General features: G+C 43.3%; 1 protein-coding gene across 1 annotated transcript in view; it reads right to left on the minus strand.

The window, feature by feature from the left end:
* Positions 1–5,816: 5,816 nt before the first annotated feature.
* Positions 5,817–18,771, minus strand: part of grin2da (glutamate receptor, ionotropic, N-methyl D-aspartate 2D, a) — a 361,767-nt gene continuing 348,812 nt past the window's right edge. Inside the window, exons 17-19 of the mRNA XM_061908412.1 lie at positions 17,810–17,871; positions 15,923–16,093; positions 5,817–11,860 (exon numbers count right to left, since the gene is read on the minus strand). Of these exons, the coding sequence (XP_061764396.1) occupies positions 8,834–11,860; positions 15,923–16,093; positions 17,810–17,871 (3,260 nt within the window). The 3' untranslated portion in view covers positions 5,817–8,833. The remainder of the gene's footprint in view (positions 11,861–15,922; positions 16,094–17,809; positions 17,872–18,771) is intronic.

Genomic DNA, 18,771 nt, shown 5'->3' on the forward strand with positions numbered 1-18,771 from the left:
CCCGGCCGAGTGATTCCAAAGACTGTAAAAAAATGCGACCCATTGCCTCCCTGCTTGGCACTCAGCATCAAGGGTTGGAATTGGGGATTAAATCACCACAAATGATTCCCGGGCGCGGCACCGCTGCTGTCCCACTGCGCCACTCACTTCCCAGGAGGTGATCAAGGGGATGGCTTAAATGCAGAGGACAAATTTCACCACACCTAGTGTGTGTGTGACAATCATTGGTACTTTAACTTTAACTTTTACAAAAAATATATTCCTAAAAACCTCATTTAGAATTTGGGTTCAGTTGAAGCGCTATTTTGGTTTACAGACTATTTCTAGTTTTGCACCCATCACTGCTAATCAAGCATTCTCTTCCTCCCTTGTCGATAATGCTTTTTTAAGATGGTCAAGTCTGGGGATCACAACATTAAAGATGTATACATTGACAATACTTTTGCCTCTTTCCAGCAACTTTGTGATACATTTCCACTCCCTATTCAACCCCCCCCTTTTTTTTCAGATATCTAAACATCTGCAGTTTTGTTCGTAATACTTTTCAGGTTTCCAACTTACCAACTGACAGATTTAGATGTTTTTTTGACACCACTTCCGACTTTAAAAGGATCAATCACACATATTTATAATCAAATGTTTCATTTACACCCTGAATTCAATTAAATCACTTTGGGAGGTTGACTTAGGAGTGACCCTATGTGAAGCGAACTCTGGAAGAGATTTTAAGTAGAGTTCATAAGTCTTGTATTTGTGCTTTACATAGCCTTATTCAATGCAAGGTAATACATTGTACATATTATTTTAAGGTCCGGCTGACTTAGATGTATAACAGAATATCAGTATTATGTGATCAATGTCAATAGTCTCCAACTAATTTAATACATATGTTTTGGCTTTGCCCATCCCTGTGCAGTTTTTGGTCTGAAAATTGGAATACTTTGTCTTTTGTAGTTGGCAAAAAGATTAAACAAAATTCTCTAATCTGACTATTTGGGGTGGCCCCTCTGGCATCTTCTTTAACAAATCCAAAAAGATTTTGGTAGCATTTACTACTTTGTTGGCTGGAAGACTCATTGTGCTAAATTGGAAGGCTGCAGGGTCTCCCTGGCTCATCCGCTGGATTAGAGCTATTCTTTATTTCCTTAAATTGGAGAAAATTAGGCTGACATTGAACAGTTGTTTTGTGAAGTTTCAGGAAGTACGGGGTGGTTTCCAAAAAATGTGAAAGACACTGATATCAAATTTAATCCAGACTTAAAAGTGATTGAAAGGTAGATTATTGATGAGCCTTTTGTCTGCTTTTTTGTCTCGCTGCTCCGTGTTGAGGACATTCAGGAATGCAATTGTCTGTGGCTACATGTCAATACTATGCTTGCTGATGCATGTTTTTTTTAAAATTTGTATTATTTTATATATAATTTTGTGAGTTACTTGTTTGGGGGAACAAAATAATATTTGGTATGTGTTTAATTGTTTTTCTGGACTGCATATGTAAAAAATTAAATAAACAAATGTTAAAAAAAAAGACTCCACTTGTCCTCGCTCAACAGATTAAACACACATTGACCCAAAAACACACACAAGTTGTCAATTGACAACTTGTGTGTGTCAAAACCCAGTAACTCAATTTTGGTCAAAACTGAGCTGATAATAATTTTGGAGTTACAAGTGATATGCTTTACATTAGTTTATGTGATATTGTAACTTGTACCGTAAGTAAGCTGCTTACTTACGGAACAAATTACATCATCGCATATGCTTTACATTAGTGTATGCGATATTGTAATTTGTTCTGTAAGTAAGCTGCTTACTTACGGAACAAATTACAATATCACATACACTAATGTAAAGCATATCACCTAGTAACTCCAAAATTATTATCAGCTCAGTTTTGACCAAAATTTAGTTACTGGGTTTTGCCTTCGGATGGGGGAATTGTTTGCATTCGAAAAGGTACACAAGATAGCATGTGTGTTACAATAGATAATATTAATTAAAATTAAATAAACAAATGTTAAAAAAAAAAGACTCCACTTGTCCTCGCTCAACAGATTAAACACACATTGACCCAAAAACACACACAAGTTGTCAATTGACAACTTGTGTGTGTCAAAACCCAGTAACTCAATTTTGGTCAAAACTGAGCTGATAATAATTTTGGAGTTAAAAGTGATATGCTTTACATTAGTGTATGTGATATTGTAACTTGTTCCGTAAGTAAGCTGCTTACTTACGGAACAAATTACATTATTGCATATGCTTTACATTAGTGTATGCGATATTGTAATTTGTTCTGTAAGTAAGCTGCTTACTTACGGAACAAATTACAATATCGCATACACTAATGTAAAGCATATCACCTAGTAACTCCAAAATTATTATCAGCTCAGTTTTGACCAACATTGAGTTACTGGGTTTTGCCTTTGGACGGGAGAATCGTTTGCATTCGAAAAGGTACACAAGATAGCATGTGTGTTACAATAGATAATATTAATAGTTAAAGGGGTTGTTTGCAAACCTGACTTTTGCCAGATCATTGGAGTTTGCACGCAAAGATCTGGGCTCAAGGGCAGTGCAAACCCCTTCAAGATAGCAAAAAATAATGAACCAATCAGGATTGCCGGGCGGGATTTCATATATGTGTCGTAGCGCAAAGGCGACTGTTTGATTCAAACAACAATGGCAGCAGTATCTAGGAGTCCTGTGCTGACATTGATTCTGCTATTGCAACTGTTTTGCAACATCAATCCTCTACTGACACTGCCGCGTTGTTTCAGTAAAAGTTATCTAACTTTTCGCTCCGTCGTTATCCAATATGTCGGCTGTTCTGTTTTGGATTTCCCAGCGTCACTCTCATCAGCTTCACGAGTGACGTATGTGAGTGGTTGAAGTAGCACGTCATTCAAGATAACGGACAATCACATGCAGTGATTTTTTTTTTACAAGGCCCCATCTTCTGAAATACATCTCCTATTGAAAAGTCCCAGATCCTTGTGTGGAGCCCAGGGAACTACAAGGATCCGGCGAAAGTCAGGTAAGCTGTTTGCAACATTTACACAGATGTCGAGAGCGTTCTAACTTTCCAATGTGATATCCCTCTAATGGCTTCTGATATGTAATTACTAGTGACGTGCGATGAACTAAACACTAAGTGATGCATACATATATATATATTTTTTTACTTAAATTCATATGTCCAGCTCTAGTCATTGTTGATTTAGGTTGCACATTAGAGATACAGGAAAAAAAGGGAGTTATTCGCTTTCATAAAAACGTTGTCATAATGATATTATGATGTGATAAATGGGCCTAAAAACTATTTGATAAAGTTGTTATTAAATACTTTTTGTTCCAATTTGCCTATAACAAAATAAATCAAGTATTGAGAGTGTATATTACCTTTCTGTATTTGTATCTGAAGCAGCAATAGCTATCCTCCATGAAAACGTACTTTGTATGATTGCATTCATTTTGTCTTAAAGTCCAGTTGAGAGAAGTATTTCATCTTGGATACAGTATTTAATCCTCCATATTGGCAGACACATTCATTTAATTCAATTTCATTCCAAGAAATTAAACAATATTTTTGCATCTGACAAAAAACACCCACAAACGCTGTCTTACTCCAATAAAAATGCCATGTTTGTTATAAATACAGTTTAAAAAAAAAGATAAGAAAAAATGCTGGCTTCCGCTGGAGAGACCTGTGCCTGCTAGCTTGAGCGCCCCCACTTCTCCCAGTGTGGCGAGTCAGAGTAATGCTGAGGCATTGAACTGCAAGTTGACAATATATGCCCCCTACCTTGAGGCAGAGTACTTTGTGTCTCAGGACCTGCCTTTTCCACGTGGCAACAAGCATGCACCCCCCTGGCATGCATGTCCAATACACACTGTGTGTAGCTGTGGAGGCACAGCCTGTGTCTGCCTCACTTCTCATCTGCTGCATTGTTTTGATCAGGAAACACGGAATTTCCGCAATTTAGACCATGGAAATGATCAAAATATACAGAAATCACACCAAAATCACATAGAAAGCATAACACGTATTTTATTGTATTACTTCGTTTTGGAACTTCTCATGGTTAAGCCACCTGGTGGCAGCTGAGGCGCTGCCTCACTTGCCTCCCCTGACAGCACGTCACTGCTAATTACGTACGTATGAACACATGCACGTGCATAAGCTTTAGGTCTTGTTAGCTAATAGCAATTTGGATAGCGAGCTTTCGCTGTCACTGAATGAATAAACTATCATAACAACAAAATGACTGCAACTTGTTTGTTTCTTCTCTTGGACTGCTTTTTTATGAGTGCACGCATTCTTTGCACATACGTGTTAACCGCAATAAACAATATTTTTATTGGGCCCGGTAAAATTTTGTATTACATCATCTTTGTAATTGTGAATAATATAGACAATTGTCTCGAATTGGTCTCCTGCTGGCTCCACTATGGACGGGACTCTCGTTACTATATTGGATCCACTATGGACTGGACTCTCACTGTTATGTTGGCTCCACTAAGGACTGGACTTTCACAATATCATGTTAGACCCGCTCGACATCCATTGCTTTCGGTCCACTCTGGGGGGAAGGGGGGACGGGTTGCCCACATATGCGGTCCTCTCCAAGGTTTCTCATAGTCATCATAGTCACTGTCACCGACGTTCCACTGGGGTGAGTTTTTCCATGCCCTTTTGTGGGCTCTGTACCTCGGATGTCGTTGTGGCTTGTGCAGCCCTTTGAGACACTTGTAATTTAGGGCTACATAAATAGACATTGACTGACTGATTGAAACATGTGTTCTATTAAACCAGTAATGGTAACATAAGTGTTAAAGGCCTACTGAAACCCACTACTACCCACCACGCAGTCTGATAGTTTATATATCAATGATGAAATATTAACATTGCAACACATGCCAATAGGGCCTTTTTACCGGGATTTTTTTCTTGAAAAGTTTGTGTAATGATGACGTGTACGCGTGACGTCACGGGCTGTTATGAATATGAGCACTGCGCACACACACAGATAAAAGTCGTCTGCTTTAACCGCATAATTACACAGTATTTTGGACATCTGTGTTGCTGAATCTTTTGAAATTTGTTCAATTAATATTGAAGAAGTAAAAGTAGAAAGACGGAGTTGGGAAACTTTAGCCTTTAGCCACACAAACACACGGTGATTCCTTGTTTAAAATTCACGGAGGTGAAACTTTAGTATGGATCACAGCGGAAATGGATCCTGACTACATGTCAACCAGGAGGTTTCGGTGAGAAATTTGTAGTTAAAAAGTCGCCTCTTACCGGATATCAGCTGAGCTTGTGCCGTCCATACAGCTGCCGTCGACTTCCCCGAGACACTGCGCTTCAACACCTGGCCGTGGAGACACCCTTCCGACTATCAGGTACTATTAAACTCACTAAAACACTAGCAACACAATAGAAAGATAAGGGGTTTCCCAGAATTATCCTACTAAATGTCTCTAAAAACATCGGAATCCGTCTTTTTTTTTTCTAGTCTGTCGCTATCAATATCCTCAAACACAAATCTTTCATCCTCGCTCTAATTAATGTGAAAATTGTCGTTTTCTCGGTCTGAATAGCTGTTTTTGTTGGAGGCTCCCATTAAAATCAATGTGAATATGTGAGGAGCCATCAACATGTTTTCTCCAGTTGCAAACTTTATCGTGGATGTTCTCTACTAAAATCATTTCAGCAAAAATATGGCAATATCGCGAAATGATCAAGTATGACACATAGAATGGACCTGCTATTCCCGTTTAAATAAGAACATCTCATTTCAGTAGGCCTTTAATTTTTTTATTTAAAAGATGTTAATGTGAGGAAGCGGCAAACAGCACCTTTAATGTAGAGCAGTGAGATTGATGTCACACGGGTTTGCAGTTCAAAATACACAAGGAATATATCTATTTCGAGCCTTAAAGACACAATAGAGTATTTAGATATAGTTCTTTATTAAAATCATCCGTCATAACATGACTGTCATCATTCTTGCTTGTGTGTGTAGCTCAGCCAGATTCATCTGGTAATTATCGGTCAGCTGTCTCCCCCTGCAGGCTTTAAGTGGTAATGCCAGGGATCACACAAACACAAGGTTGTCGTTTTTTTTTTTAAGATGTTATCCATATTTAAAGTGTAAAAAGCGCCCTGCTCTGACCAGTTAAAGCCTCAGAGGAAGCTTCGCCCCCCTCACATGAAAGAAAAAAAAAAGTCGTGTTTGCTTGTTCGCAAAGCAGATGGGCGGGACAACGCAAGTCCATATGTTTGGCGGGGCAGTGAAGGGGGCGTGGCGTCACAGCTAAGCGATGGCGTATGCAAAAAGGTGGCTCGCTACATGCCGTTTAGAGGGCGTGTGGTTAAAAAGCTGCTTTATTCTCAAAATGACATATAGCGTAGAGAAAAGGCCCCTCAAGGTGGGAAAATGCCGCTCGCCACCGCCGCGACAGTGACATGGTCATAAGACACTGGCGCCCCTCCCCCACAACCGGCACTGGCTAACAACCTCAAGCAAGAACAGTTATGGTGGTCTTTGTGGCGGGGACTCAAAGGGTCCAGGGACAAACACACAAAAATATCATTCAGATTAATGACAAACTTATTATAGAACATATACTATCATATATATCTAGACAAATAGATCACACATTTTCTTTTCTTTTTTTCTTTTTTAAAGCATTACAAGTGCAGAGGACCATAATGACCAAAACAAAGCAGGGCAAATGGCGTCCCTTTTTAAACGCAAACTAATACCACTTGCTGGCCAAAGTAAGAACTGCTTCTTTATATATTTTTAAATTTACCCTTTGGGGAAGTCAGTCTTATTGGAGGTCCATTTTTGTGGTATAATGATGAAAAAACTATAACAGCACTGCCACAGATACATATATAAGTAAATATATGTATGTATACTTAAATTTAGGCAAATGAAATTTTTGCACCAAGCTCTCCTGTTCCTGTAAATAATGGCTCAGATGCAGTTCCAGGCAAACTCAACATGTAAAGCGTCTAAAGCATTCTGCTCGTTTCCGGCATTGCGCAACTAGCTAGCTACTCGGGCGTGTTATTCGCTGGAGTGTAGCTACTGGTGTCAGCTCGCTCGCGGGTTAAAAAAAAAAAACGTGCTTGCTAAGGTGAGAAATAGTTTAAAAAGTTCACAGGAGGCGCCGCTGTTTTATTCATCCCGTACACCACTACGCTGCTCGCTAGCATTCCACATAGGCACTGTCTCTGACATCAGAACGGCACTTCCATGTAATGATAAGTGTATTGATTAAAATAGTTTACACACTCCAAACAGAACTTAACCCTTCGTACATATGGCAGGAGCAGCATAAGGCTACATGTACACGTTTCCCTGCAACAACCCTTGGCCTTTTTTAACTGTGTAGCAGTCTAGCAGACGCTTGCTGTCATGCTAATGCTCTACAAATATGGGTTGCTATCTCGATCTTGAAAAGCTGCTAACTCTTACAGTCCTCGATTTGGGTTGCCAACTCCCTGAAAAATAAATAAGGGTGAACTTGTTGACCAGAAAGATCGGCCGACCCGATTGATAAAAATGAGCTCTGATCCAACAAAATTACTTCTTTTGGCAAGGTGTTAGTTATTCGAATCCATTAACATTTTATAAAATATTTTTATCCTCACTATATTACAGAACATACTGTGGTGCGTCCCTTCTCAGGTTTAAGAGATGGGTCTTTCTGTTTCTAAATACGGGACAGTTGGCAACCCAACCCTCAATAGTCACCATATTAACTTAACCAGGTTATCCTTGCTGTAACGCTACAGTCCGTTTTCAATTGTGTTACTTGTGGCAGCACACACGTGGGTGGCTGACTTTACATTCAGTCGAATACGAGGGGCTTCTGCTGTCGTACTTACAGTAGGTAGTCCGGCGAATGTTTTACGGGAACTCAAACTTGAGTCGTATGGCACAGTGCTTACATTGTATTAGACTCAATACATTTCTCGATACTGTATATAGATTCATATAGATCAACATCAATAACGACGACAACACAGGAGGAACACAAAGCTGTTAAAATCAAACACGTATGCCAACATAGGGTGAAGGATGTATTGCTCGGGAAACAGGAGATGAGGAGACTTTACTTAGCGTCCTAGCGTGTAATATGTGCCCTTGAATGCGTGTGCCAGTGCGTGTACGCGCCTACTTAGGAGCGCTAAGACTGTTGATGAAGCCAGCAGTCACATTTGACTTACCCTGTTGTCAGTATACAAACACAGAAAAGCACAAAGACGCGAGAATCACATCGAGGAGAGAAGATGGCGACAGTTAACGAGGCGGGAGGAAGTAAAGCAGAGAACGTTCGAGATGAAGGAGACAATATGGCAAACAAAGTTAACAGGCTTCTCTCCCTCCAAACAAGAAGGTATTGATTACACACAATGAGAGAACGTGCCTCCGATGGGCATCACAGTTCTGTGGGTGTGTAAACAGTTTTTCAGGGGAAATAGGGATACGCATTTTTTTAAGGGGCAAAGAAGAACAGTGTTGTGTTAAAGGCTTCCAGGAGCGGCAGGCATACAGTACTAGAAAGTTCCTGAGCCCTCAGTAAGCATGATGAATACAAATGACTGTTTTGCTCCAACACCCAAAGCCCTTTACTGTCTGTAGCAAAGGAGTGTCCTTCAGCTGGGATGATTGATTACCCCACTTATAATGCAAAATGTTTGTGTGGGTTTTGTTCCGAGAGGAATGAAAGAGCTTGTTTTGTATCTGCTTGTTTTGTGCGGAGCCTCAGAGAGGACTGAGTGTATTTTCTGACCTATGACATCCTGCTACCATCACACCTCACTCTCCACGCTGGAGAAATGGGCTGAGCCCCTTCGTGAGCAGAGCGCCGTGGCTTTCAGGGGCAACAGAGGAGACTGAGGGAACCTCTGAGGCTGAGGAACAGAGCGCAATCTCTGGTACTGCAATTTGGCACTTGCAGAAGCGATGGAAGAAGGCTGAGGGGCTCCCGGAGTGGACGACACCACGGACGGTGAGGACACTGAGGAAGAAGAGGTAGGAGGGGCAACATGGATTGGGTGAGCTGAGGTTGGAGGCGCTTGAAGGGCAGGAAGTTGGGCTGGTAAGTTAGAAGGTGGGGATTCGAGTCTCCCTCTGTCTCTCTCTGTTCTCTGCGCCCGCTGCTGAATGCTAAGGTTCAACTGACTTATGGATTTTGACGTATTCTGTGAACGATCTGGCTTGGAGGAGGATGAAGAGTCATGTTTAGGCTTCTGGCAGTGGGGGTAGAGCTCTTCTTGGCTGCGGGAGGTGATGCGAGCCCACTTAGTTGAAGGTGGGTGGTCCCTGTGGGATTGGCAGGAAGAACACCCCGGATTTCCTCTGCTGTTGCTCTTCGACTTCCGTTTCTTCTTCTTCTCATCCTGAATGTGGAGCTTGTCCACTGACCAGTATCGTCGCGGTGGTGGGGGTGTGAGTGGAGATGGTGGCCAGTGCGACCCTGACCCCCACCCTCTTTCCCTTGGACCCCATCCACTTTCTCTTGTACCCCACCTCTCTCCTCGCTCCAGGAACAAATCATCTCTACTGTTGATGCTGCCAGCTTTGTCCCTGGAGGGGAAGGTGCTAAAAAACCACCCACCACCTCCAATGCCTCCCACCCCCCTGCCGTCATGATCATCCCAATACCTTTCAAACTTCCCAAACTCCCCAGAAGAGCCCTCGTCATCAGAGTATATCCCCACCACCTTGTCACGCTCTCTTTCCTCGTCAGACAAGGTCCGAGCTTGCCTTTTCACACCCGCGTCTTTTCTCCTCTCTTGATCAGACTCTTCATCTTCTTCTATTTCTGACCCCCACTCATGGAAGGACAAACCCTCCTTAGAGTGCATTTCACCTCTGCCATTCCGTCCCAGCAATGGTTTCCTTTCCCCTTCTACGCCCACAGCATCCCTGTCTGAGCTTTTACTTTTCCTACGTTTCGAGGAGACAGGTAACAAGGGAAGGAAAGTCGAAGGAATTGTGTCAGAGATGTTCCCTCCCCAGAACTTGACAGATGTTGAAGGCTTATTGCTGGAGGTATGATAATGTTTGCTGTCCCTGCGTCTGTGGTGCCTCTCCTTTCCATCATCTCTTTCATCTCTTTCCTTTCTATCGTCTTCGCCCGGAATGTTCCATCCGTAGCTTTTGACTGAGCTCTCACTCTTTTTGCGAAAAGACTCTCTCCTCAGGTGCAGGTACGACGGGTAGTCAGGTGTGCCTGGTTTGGCCTCCTCTCTTTTGTCAGTATCTCCTCCCTCCTGCTCTGACCTCTTTCTCTCCTTTTTCTTAAATTTTTCCTCTTTCTTTTTTTTCTTCTTGGCTTTGCGCCGCTTGCGCTCCCTTTCTCTCTCCCTGTCCTCCCTCTTCTTCTTTTTCCTACCTTTCTTTCTCCTTTTGTTCTCACGATCCCTCTCTTTGCGTTGCCTCTTTTCATCTCGCACCCCTGTTGTATCCCCCTGGTTGGTGTTCCCCGACCTCCCCCTTTCTCTGTCACCCCAAGACGCCCACCACTCTTGCAACTGTGCCAGCTGGCTGCTCCTTCTCTCGCGGCCATATTCTCTCTGGGGACGTGGCTTGCGAGGTGGGACAGGTGGTGGGCTGCATGGCAGTGAGCGCGATGACATACGACGGGAGCGAATCTTCTGCCGTGACCCCAGGAGAAGACTGGACTCTTCTGTGAGTAGATCGGAGTCGTAGTCGTCCTCTACTGTGAAATCGCGGTCCCCTGCTCGATAGCGGAAGCTCAATGAGGAGTTGTACGAGCTGTCGCTGGAACAAGAAGAAGATGGGGAATTGGAGCGGGAAACGGAGGCAGAGGATGAAGAAGAGGACGAGGAAGATGTGGACGAAGAGGGAGATGATGAGGCGCTGGAGCCGGTGGAGTAAAAATGGCTAGGGGATAAGGGCGTGGTAGGGGTATGTGTTGGGGAGGAGAAAGGGACTAGCAGAGGGGGAGGCGGTGGACGTCGTGCCCTCCTTCCCCCTACTTCACTTCCGCCATACCTGCCACCTCCTCTCCTCCCCAAAGGGAGGATGTTCTCATAAAGAGGACCTCCTGAGCTCTTTCTCCTCGCCTGAGCAAGGCTTCCACGTCTCCAGAAGGGAGGCCTTCGTGGAGAAGATGGGATTGGCGGTGGAGGCTTACTGATTGAGGGTCCGAGGCCTTTTGGAGGCTGGCGTAGCATTCCAGGGGCTTTGAGTCCTCTGGGATTAGCTTGGGGGGTCTGCTGGGTGCCTCCTATCTGTTGGTCTGAGTTTGCCACCAGCCCCTCTGGATCAATAGGACCATAGTAACGCTTATACTCATCAAGCCTGCTGTCACCCACTCCCCCATGCATTTTCCAGTGTTGTCCCAGGTTATGCTGGTACTGGGCCTGGAGTTCAGTGATGCCTCCGGCTATCCCCCCAACACCCAAACTCGCACCACTGCCTGAGCTTGTGACCTTTTCTGGTTTCGGTCTGTTCCAGCGATCTACAACTGCAAGTCTGCGGTCATGGCGAGGCAGGAAGGTCGAGCAGGGCATGGGGCCTTCAAAAAGAGGACTGTTTGAGGGTCCAAGAGCTACTGCCGAATGTCCTATGGGCGGCGGCGACCCTGGCAGCATTGTGGTGTAGGTCTGCCCCTGTGGCTGCTTTTGGGCATGCTTTGGCGGCTGTTGCTGCACCATGGCGATAGCAGCGGTGTTGTTTACTGTGGCTGTAACCAGGTGCTGCTGGGCTACGGTGGGCATGTTGGTCACTGAGTGGTAGTGTGGCAGAGAACTTTTTCTGGCCCCTGGCACTGTCTCATCTTCAAACTGACAGCAGCTGTACATCCCCTAGTAGAGAGACACAAGAGAGACAAGCCAACGTGATCATCAAGACACACCAGGACAAGGTGTCATATTTAATATTTACTAATTGGAAGCTTAATTGCTTGGCGGTGCGGTGGCCTCATGCAGGGCCGAGGCTTTTTGTGGCCCTAAACAAGATTATGTTTGTGGCCCCATTTTACTCTATAATCCTTAATGTTAAAAAACATATTTAGAATGTTGTTAATGTGTTTGTTATGCTCTAGCTACGAAAATATAAAATTCATAGTGATTAATAGTTCCTACTTTGCCAAAACTAATTCACCACGGCCAGGTTTGGATCCATTTAACAGCAATAAACACGGGTTTACTGTATTACTCTTTGCAAGCAGAAGTAGATATGGCTATGGGAGCCTGAGTGTGTGCAAGAGAGACACAACCAACACAAATGCAGTTTAAGTACATTTGTAATTAGATATTGAGAAATAATGTATTTTACAAGCTGTTATTTGTATTAGTTATATATAATTCTGTACGAACATTAAACAAAAATACTCCATTGACAACAGTAATTAATTTCAATACATGATGTTCAATCATCATGGGATATTGCAGATAATGTCCAAAATTTATTTGAAACATTAAAAAAATTGATAAAGGTCCAAGGGGGAAAGAAAAGTGCTTGCAGTGAAGACAGATCCAAACTTTAATTAAAAAAGTAAACGACACACGATAAATGAGCAAAAACTGAAAAAAACAAACGTTTATTAGACATCTCTTTAGGGAAAGGTTTCAGCTACATAATAAAACTAAATAGTAGTTTTTTTATTAATACGTCTGTAAATCTGTCTTGATAGCGGCATTCAAAGCGAGGCTAAATTAGCAATTATCTCTATGGGCTTTTAAATGAACGTGGTCGCAATGGTGCTAAGCAAAACTAATAATATTCAGACAGGTTGACTCACCGCTGAATAAAAGTGTATCAGAGACAAAACATGACTGCATCCATGCCGTGATTCAGTCCATCAAATTAGCAAATACCTGCAGACTATGTTGATCAGCCACTGAAGTGACCAGTCGCCATAATCACGTCGTCCTCCAGTCATTGTGGTCCTGAGTGTTTGGGTCAAGGGCCGAGTGGTTAGCAGGTGAGACAAATCTCCATTGTGTGGAGTTTGGATGTTCTGCCTGGGATTTCTCGGGGTACCCCAGCTTCCACCCAAATGTATACATCCACGTCTAATTATAAACTATAAATTGTCCATAAGTGTGAACAGTTGGTCGGGCGGCATGGCTCGGATGTTAGAGCGAACGGTCAGAAACTGTTGTGTCCTTGGGCAGGACACTTCACCCACCTTTCTCCCTGTGCCAGCCAAACTCATGTAAAAGTAGCTCAAATATAGATAACAAGTTACCCAACACAATGCGCTATTTACATTTTTTTCACTTCAAACATGTTTTTTTGTGCAGCCAGCCTCCCACTTAGTCAGCTGGGATAGGTTCCAGCTCACCTTAGAAAATGAATAGTTAACGGAAATTTGGCTTTGTAAAAAAAAAAAAAAAAAAAAAATATTGTAAACAGCATCTATTAGACCCACTGGTAGTCATCAATTTACAATTTACACAGAAACTGTTCTGTCGTTAATGAGGGTATTCATTAAAGTTGACTTTTTTTTTTTTGCCTGTGTTGCCATGCAATAGTAAGGTTATAGCAACGGCCATCTTGACACATGCATTACTTGTGCAGCAGTAGAGGCACTATCGCCATCCCTCGGGCTCGAGGCTCAGCGCACTGTGAAATTGAAACTTGGGTGAGTTCCTGATTGGGCCAAAGCGAGCCACAGAAGCCCGCGTGGATATTTGAAGGCGCGATAACTGGTCTTGAGAGGACCCTTTGCATGGAAGTGATGCTTTTTACTCCCAGAATGCTGTGCATAAAACGAAAGGATGTACAGGTCCACTCTGTGCGTATGAAGCATAGTGGAGATAATATCATGGTGAACCTAAAACGGGGGTCAGCAACCTGTGGCTCTTTAGTGCCGCCCTGGTGGCTCCCTGGAGCATTTTTAAAAAAGTATTGAAAATGGAAAAAGATGAGGGGTAAATATTTTTTTTGTTTTAGTATGTGTTTTTGTTTGAGGGCAAACATGACACAAACCTTTCCAATTGTTAGAAAGCCCACAGTTTTATATGTTTGTGTGTATGGCTCACTGATGAGAGTATTTGGTGAACATAATTTTGTCCTTGACCTCACCATAGTGTGGACTGTGACGCAACAGTTTTTTTTACATGTAAAATCTTCCACTCCTTCTTTGTCTCATTTTGTCCACTAAACGTTTTATGCTGTGCGTGAATGCACAAAGGTGAGCTTTGTTGATGTTATTGACTTGTTGGAGTGCTAATCAATTATATTTAGTCAGTGCATGACTGCAAGCCAATCAATGCTAACATGCTATTTAGGCTAGCTGTATGTACATATTGCATCATCAAGCCTCATGTGTAGGTATATTTGAGCTCATTTAATATTCTTCATTTAATACTCTTTGTATATACTTTATATTTGCATGTCTCATGACACATTATCGGTATGTAACATTGGGTGCATTTCAGATAGTTGTTTGTGTGCCATGTTGTTCCAGACCACAGCAAACATTACCTAGCTTGCAAAAGATTGTAATTAATCTATTAAAAGAGATATCCTGCTGTTCACTTTAACTTGGACACACACATCTATAACATTGGCCATTAAAAGTCAGTAATTTCCAGGAGTTATCTCACCTTCTAAGTAGCCTTTGATTTACCAATGGTTTCTAATGTTGTAAAAGTGTGTACAATAAACATTTCTGTCAACAACTATTTGCTTCAGCCTGCGACACAGTCATTTTGATAGTAGGCTATTATAGCTAATATAGACACTTGTTATGTGTCAAATTCATTATAACACTCATTTACGACTTTTCATTTTTTGCGGCCCCACACAGATTATTTTACTTTGTATTTTTGGTCCAATATGGCTCTTTCAATGTTTTGGGTTGCCGAACCCCTGGCCTAGAAAGACACCAGGTGTTTAAAGTTTAGAGCGGATGGATCAGATTAATGGTATGTTGCTTTAGGAGGCAGGATGACAGCAGGATGTCATACTGGAACCAACATTGCATCACTTCCTGTCATTTTTAGCAGATCTCTTCACTGCAGCACAAAGCTGACCTGTAAATGTGAACCACTGTTCTGTGGTTTTTGTCCATCAGTGAGTCTTAAATACTGCAGCGGTGTCACTCTCTCATTGTGTTTATTGTCATTTACAGCCTGCATGGGATGAATGTCACCTCTTTAGTTTTCTTGAATTATTCTCCTCGTCCTCCACCACTTACACCGTAAATAAGCAAAATCTTCAAACCATCTGCTTTTGGGATCATAAAAAGTTTTATGTGCTATTCTGATTTAGTCTGCTAATATGTTGAGAGTATTATGTCACAGCTGTGTTGCTGTGTCGTCCGCCCTCCGCATCAGTCACTGGACTTCCTTCCTGTCCAATCAATCACATATGGTGTGACTCGAAGGACGGCACCTTTGTGTCTTGTGAGGAAGACAGAGTCTCCCCACACACGCCCGCAGCTCCATCATCCCACATTTCCTCTCTGACACGTCCTCCTGGCTGCCCTCCAGCACCCGACATGGCCCAGCTCATCTGCCCGGCTCCAGTCCCACTTGGGTCGTCAGCTGGCTGCATTCCCATCCTGTCGCCTTTTCTTCATTGCTTCATTTCCTTTTTTTCCCTCCTCTTCCATGTCGCTTTTTTATAGCAGCTAAACACACATGACCTTAGGATGAACTCTTTGCAGTAAACAAGCCAAGGACGGCATCAGGACCCCCCTGCAAACTCCCCCTCCCATCGGCAGGATGCCAGAAAGGAGTGACAGCTCCTGATTGTTCTTGATTCTTTCTGTTCTCGGTGCAGTTGACTGTACGTTTATTTCGAGACCTTTTGTTGACGCATTGTTGACGTTTGTCAGCCTGCAGCGCCACACTGAGAAATTCAATAAAGCACCAAGTCCTGGCGCAAACAATTACTTTGACGTGTTGTCTCACCCTGCTGAGAGCCAAGAGGAAGTCCATCCCGCCAGATCTCTTCACGCAGTGTCGAAGCTTCCAGTAGACCAAATGTTCCCAGGCGAACACCAGCAGACTGAGACCCATGGCCACCAGTAGCATGTAGAAGACCCCCGCCATGTTGTCAATGTCCAGCTTACTGCTCATCACCTGACAAACACATAGACGGCTAATATTATCTGTCTCTCACACACATTACTTAATAAAGTTAGGGGAAAAGAGTCGTGGTGCTCTCATATTTTAGCTATGTGGAAAATATTGGACACACTGTGTTGTCAAGCTTATGAGATGCGATGCAAGTGAAAACCACCGTGAAACTATTGTTCATTTTTTGATTGTTTTTATTTTTTAGCACCTCCAAGTCCGAGTCCACGGTTCTCGCCCGGAAAATGGTGGTGTGCCATCTCCGGGTTGGAGAGGAGACCCTGCCCCAAGTGGAGGAGTTCAAGTACCAAGGAGTCTTGTTCACGAGTGAGGGTAGAGTGGATCGTGAGATCGACAGGCGGATCGGTGCGGCGTCTTCAGTAATGCGGACGTTGTATCGATCCGTTGTGGTGAAGAAGGAGCTGAGCCGGAAGGCAAAGCTCACAATTTACCGGTCGATCTACGTTCCCATCCTCACCTATGGTCATGAGCTTTGGGTCATGACCGAAAGGATAAGATCACGGGTACAAGCGGCCGAAATGAGTTTCCTCCACCGTGTGGCGGTGCTCTCCTTTAGAGATAGGGTGAGAAGCTCTGCCATCCGGGAGGAGCTCAAAGTAAAGCCGCTGCTCCTCCACATCGAGAGGAGCCAGATGAGGTAGCTCGAGCATCTGGTCAGGATGCCACCCGAACGCCTCCCTAGGGAGGTGTTTAGGGCATGTCCAACCGGTAGGAGGCCACGGGGAAGACCCAGGACACGTTGGGAAGACTATGTCTCCCGGCTGGCCTGGGAACGCCTCGGGATCCCCGGGGAAGAGCTGGACGAAGTGACTGGAGAGAGGGAAGTCTGGGCTTCCCTGCTTAGGCTGCTGCCCCCGCGACCCGACCTCGGATAAGCGGAAGATGATGGATGGATGGATGGATTTATTTTTTATAAATGGCTGTGATGTGATCAATGTCGATTAATCACTGCTATGTGAAGTGAATTATATTTATATAGCGCTTTTTCTCCAGTGACTCAAAGCGCTTTACATACTGAAACCCAATATCTAAGTTACATTTAAACCAGTGTGGGTGGCACTGGGAACAGGTGGGTAAAGTTATTTGCCCAAGGACACAACGGCAGTGACTAGGATGACAGAAGCAGGGATCGAACCTGGAACCCTCAAGTTGCTGACACGGCCACTCTACCAACCGAGCTATACCGCCCCAATGTTGGAATCCGTATTAATATTGACACTGTTTTTGATATTATTTGGGGTTTTTTGACTACTTTTGGATTGTTTTGTGTCCTCTCAATTGCTCTGTTGACTGCTATTCTGAATGTTACTGGGCAGGTTTTGGAATTGGAATTTTATTATAATGGTATTATTGTGTATTATTTTGTCGGATTGACGGCGTGTCGCAGTGGGAGAGTGGCCGTGTGCTACCCGAGGGTCCCTGGTTCAATCCCCACCTAGTACCAACCTCGTCACGTCCGTTGTGTCCTGAGCAAAACACTTCACCCTTGCTCCTGATAGGTGCTAGTTAGCGCCTTGCCTGGCAGCTCCCTCCATCAGTGTGTGTGTGAGTGGGTAAATGTGGAAGTAGTGTCAAAGAGCTTTGAGTACCTTGAAGGTAGAAAAGCGCTATACAAGTAAAACCCGTTTATCTTTTATTTATCATTAATAAAAAAAAACTCAAATTTAAAATTAAAAAGTTTGAAGAAAAGAGTCGTGGTACCTCGATCTTATCGTTGTGGCAGATGCCAGACAGCCAAAGACGTTCCAGCATATCGATCTCATCTATGGGAGAAACAAAGGCAAAACTAGGTTGAAAATACTCAAAAAATGGCCACAAACATAAATATTAAAGGAAGGCGATGGTATGATTTACTGGTATTTATAAAAAAAAAATGTGTGTGTGTGTGTGGGTGGGTGGGGCGCTGGGGGGGGGGGGGGGGGGGGGGTCAAAAACACCATACCAGCCCCTGAGTTTAGTTTGAAATTAGGGAGACAAACATTTTTGCAGCAAATTCCATTACCAACGAGAGTGCTCCTGTTGTATAGTGGAACTTGAACCACTGTTAACACGTTGGCAGATCCTTGCATTGACATTTTAACCCTGCTATCACACAAACAACACTGTAGTCCAAAAGTTGGATTTACATAACTTGTGTGTTTCCTAAGGAAGTGTTTTTCAACCTTTTTTGAGCCAAGGTACATTTTTTGGGGTGAAAAATTCCAGAGGCACACCACCACCAGAAATCATTCAAAAAAGACACTCAGTTGACAGTAAAAAGTTGCTGTCGCAATTGTTGGATATTAATTCAAACCGTAACCAAGCATGGATCAATATAGGTCTTGTCTCAAAGTAGGTGTACTGTCACCACCTGTCACATCACGATGTGACTTATTTGGAGGTTTTTTTTCAGTTTTCCTGTGTGTAGTGTTTTAGTTGTTGTCTTGCGCTCCTATTTTGGTGGTTTTTTTCTCTTTTTTTGGTATTCTCCTGTAGCACTTTCATGTCTTCCCTTGAGCGATATTTCCCGCATCTAATTTGTTTTAGCAATCAAGAATTTTCAGTTGTTGTGGGGACATTGTTGATTGTCATGTCATGTTCGGATGTACTTTGTGTACGCCGTCTTTGCTCCACAGTAAGTCTTTGCTGTTGTCCAGCATTCTGTTTTTGTTTATTTTAAAGCC

This window comes from Nerophis ophidion, linkage group LG08 (genome assembly GCF_033978795.1).
Source record: "Nerophis ophidion isolate RoL-2023_Sa linkage group LG08, RoL_Noph_v1.0, whole genome shotgun sequence".
Taxonomy (NCBI): Eukaryota; Metazoa; Chordata; class Actinopteri; order Syngnathiformes; family Syngnathidae; genus Nerophis; species Nerophis ophidion.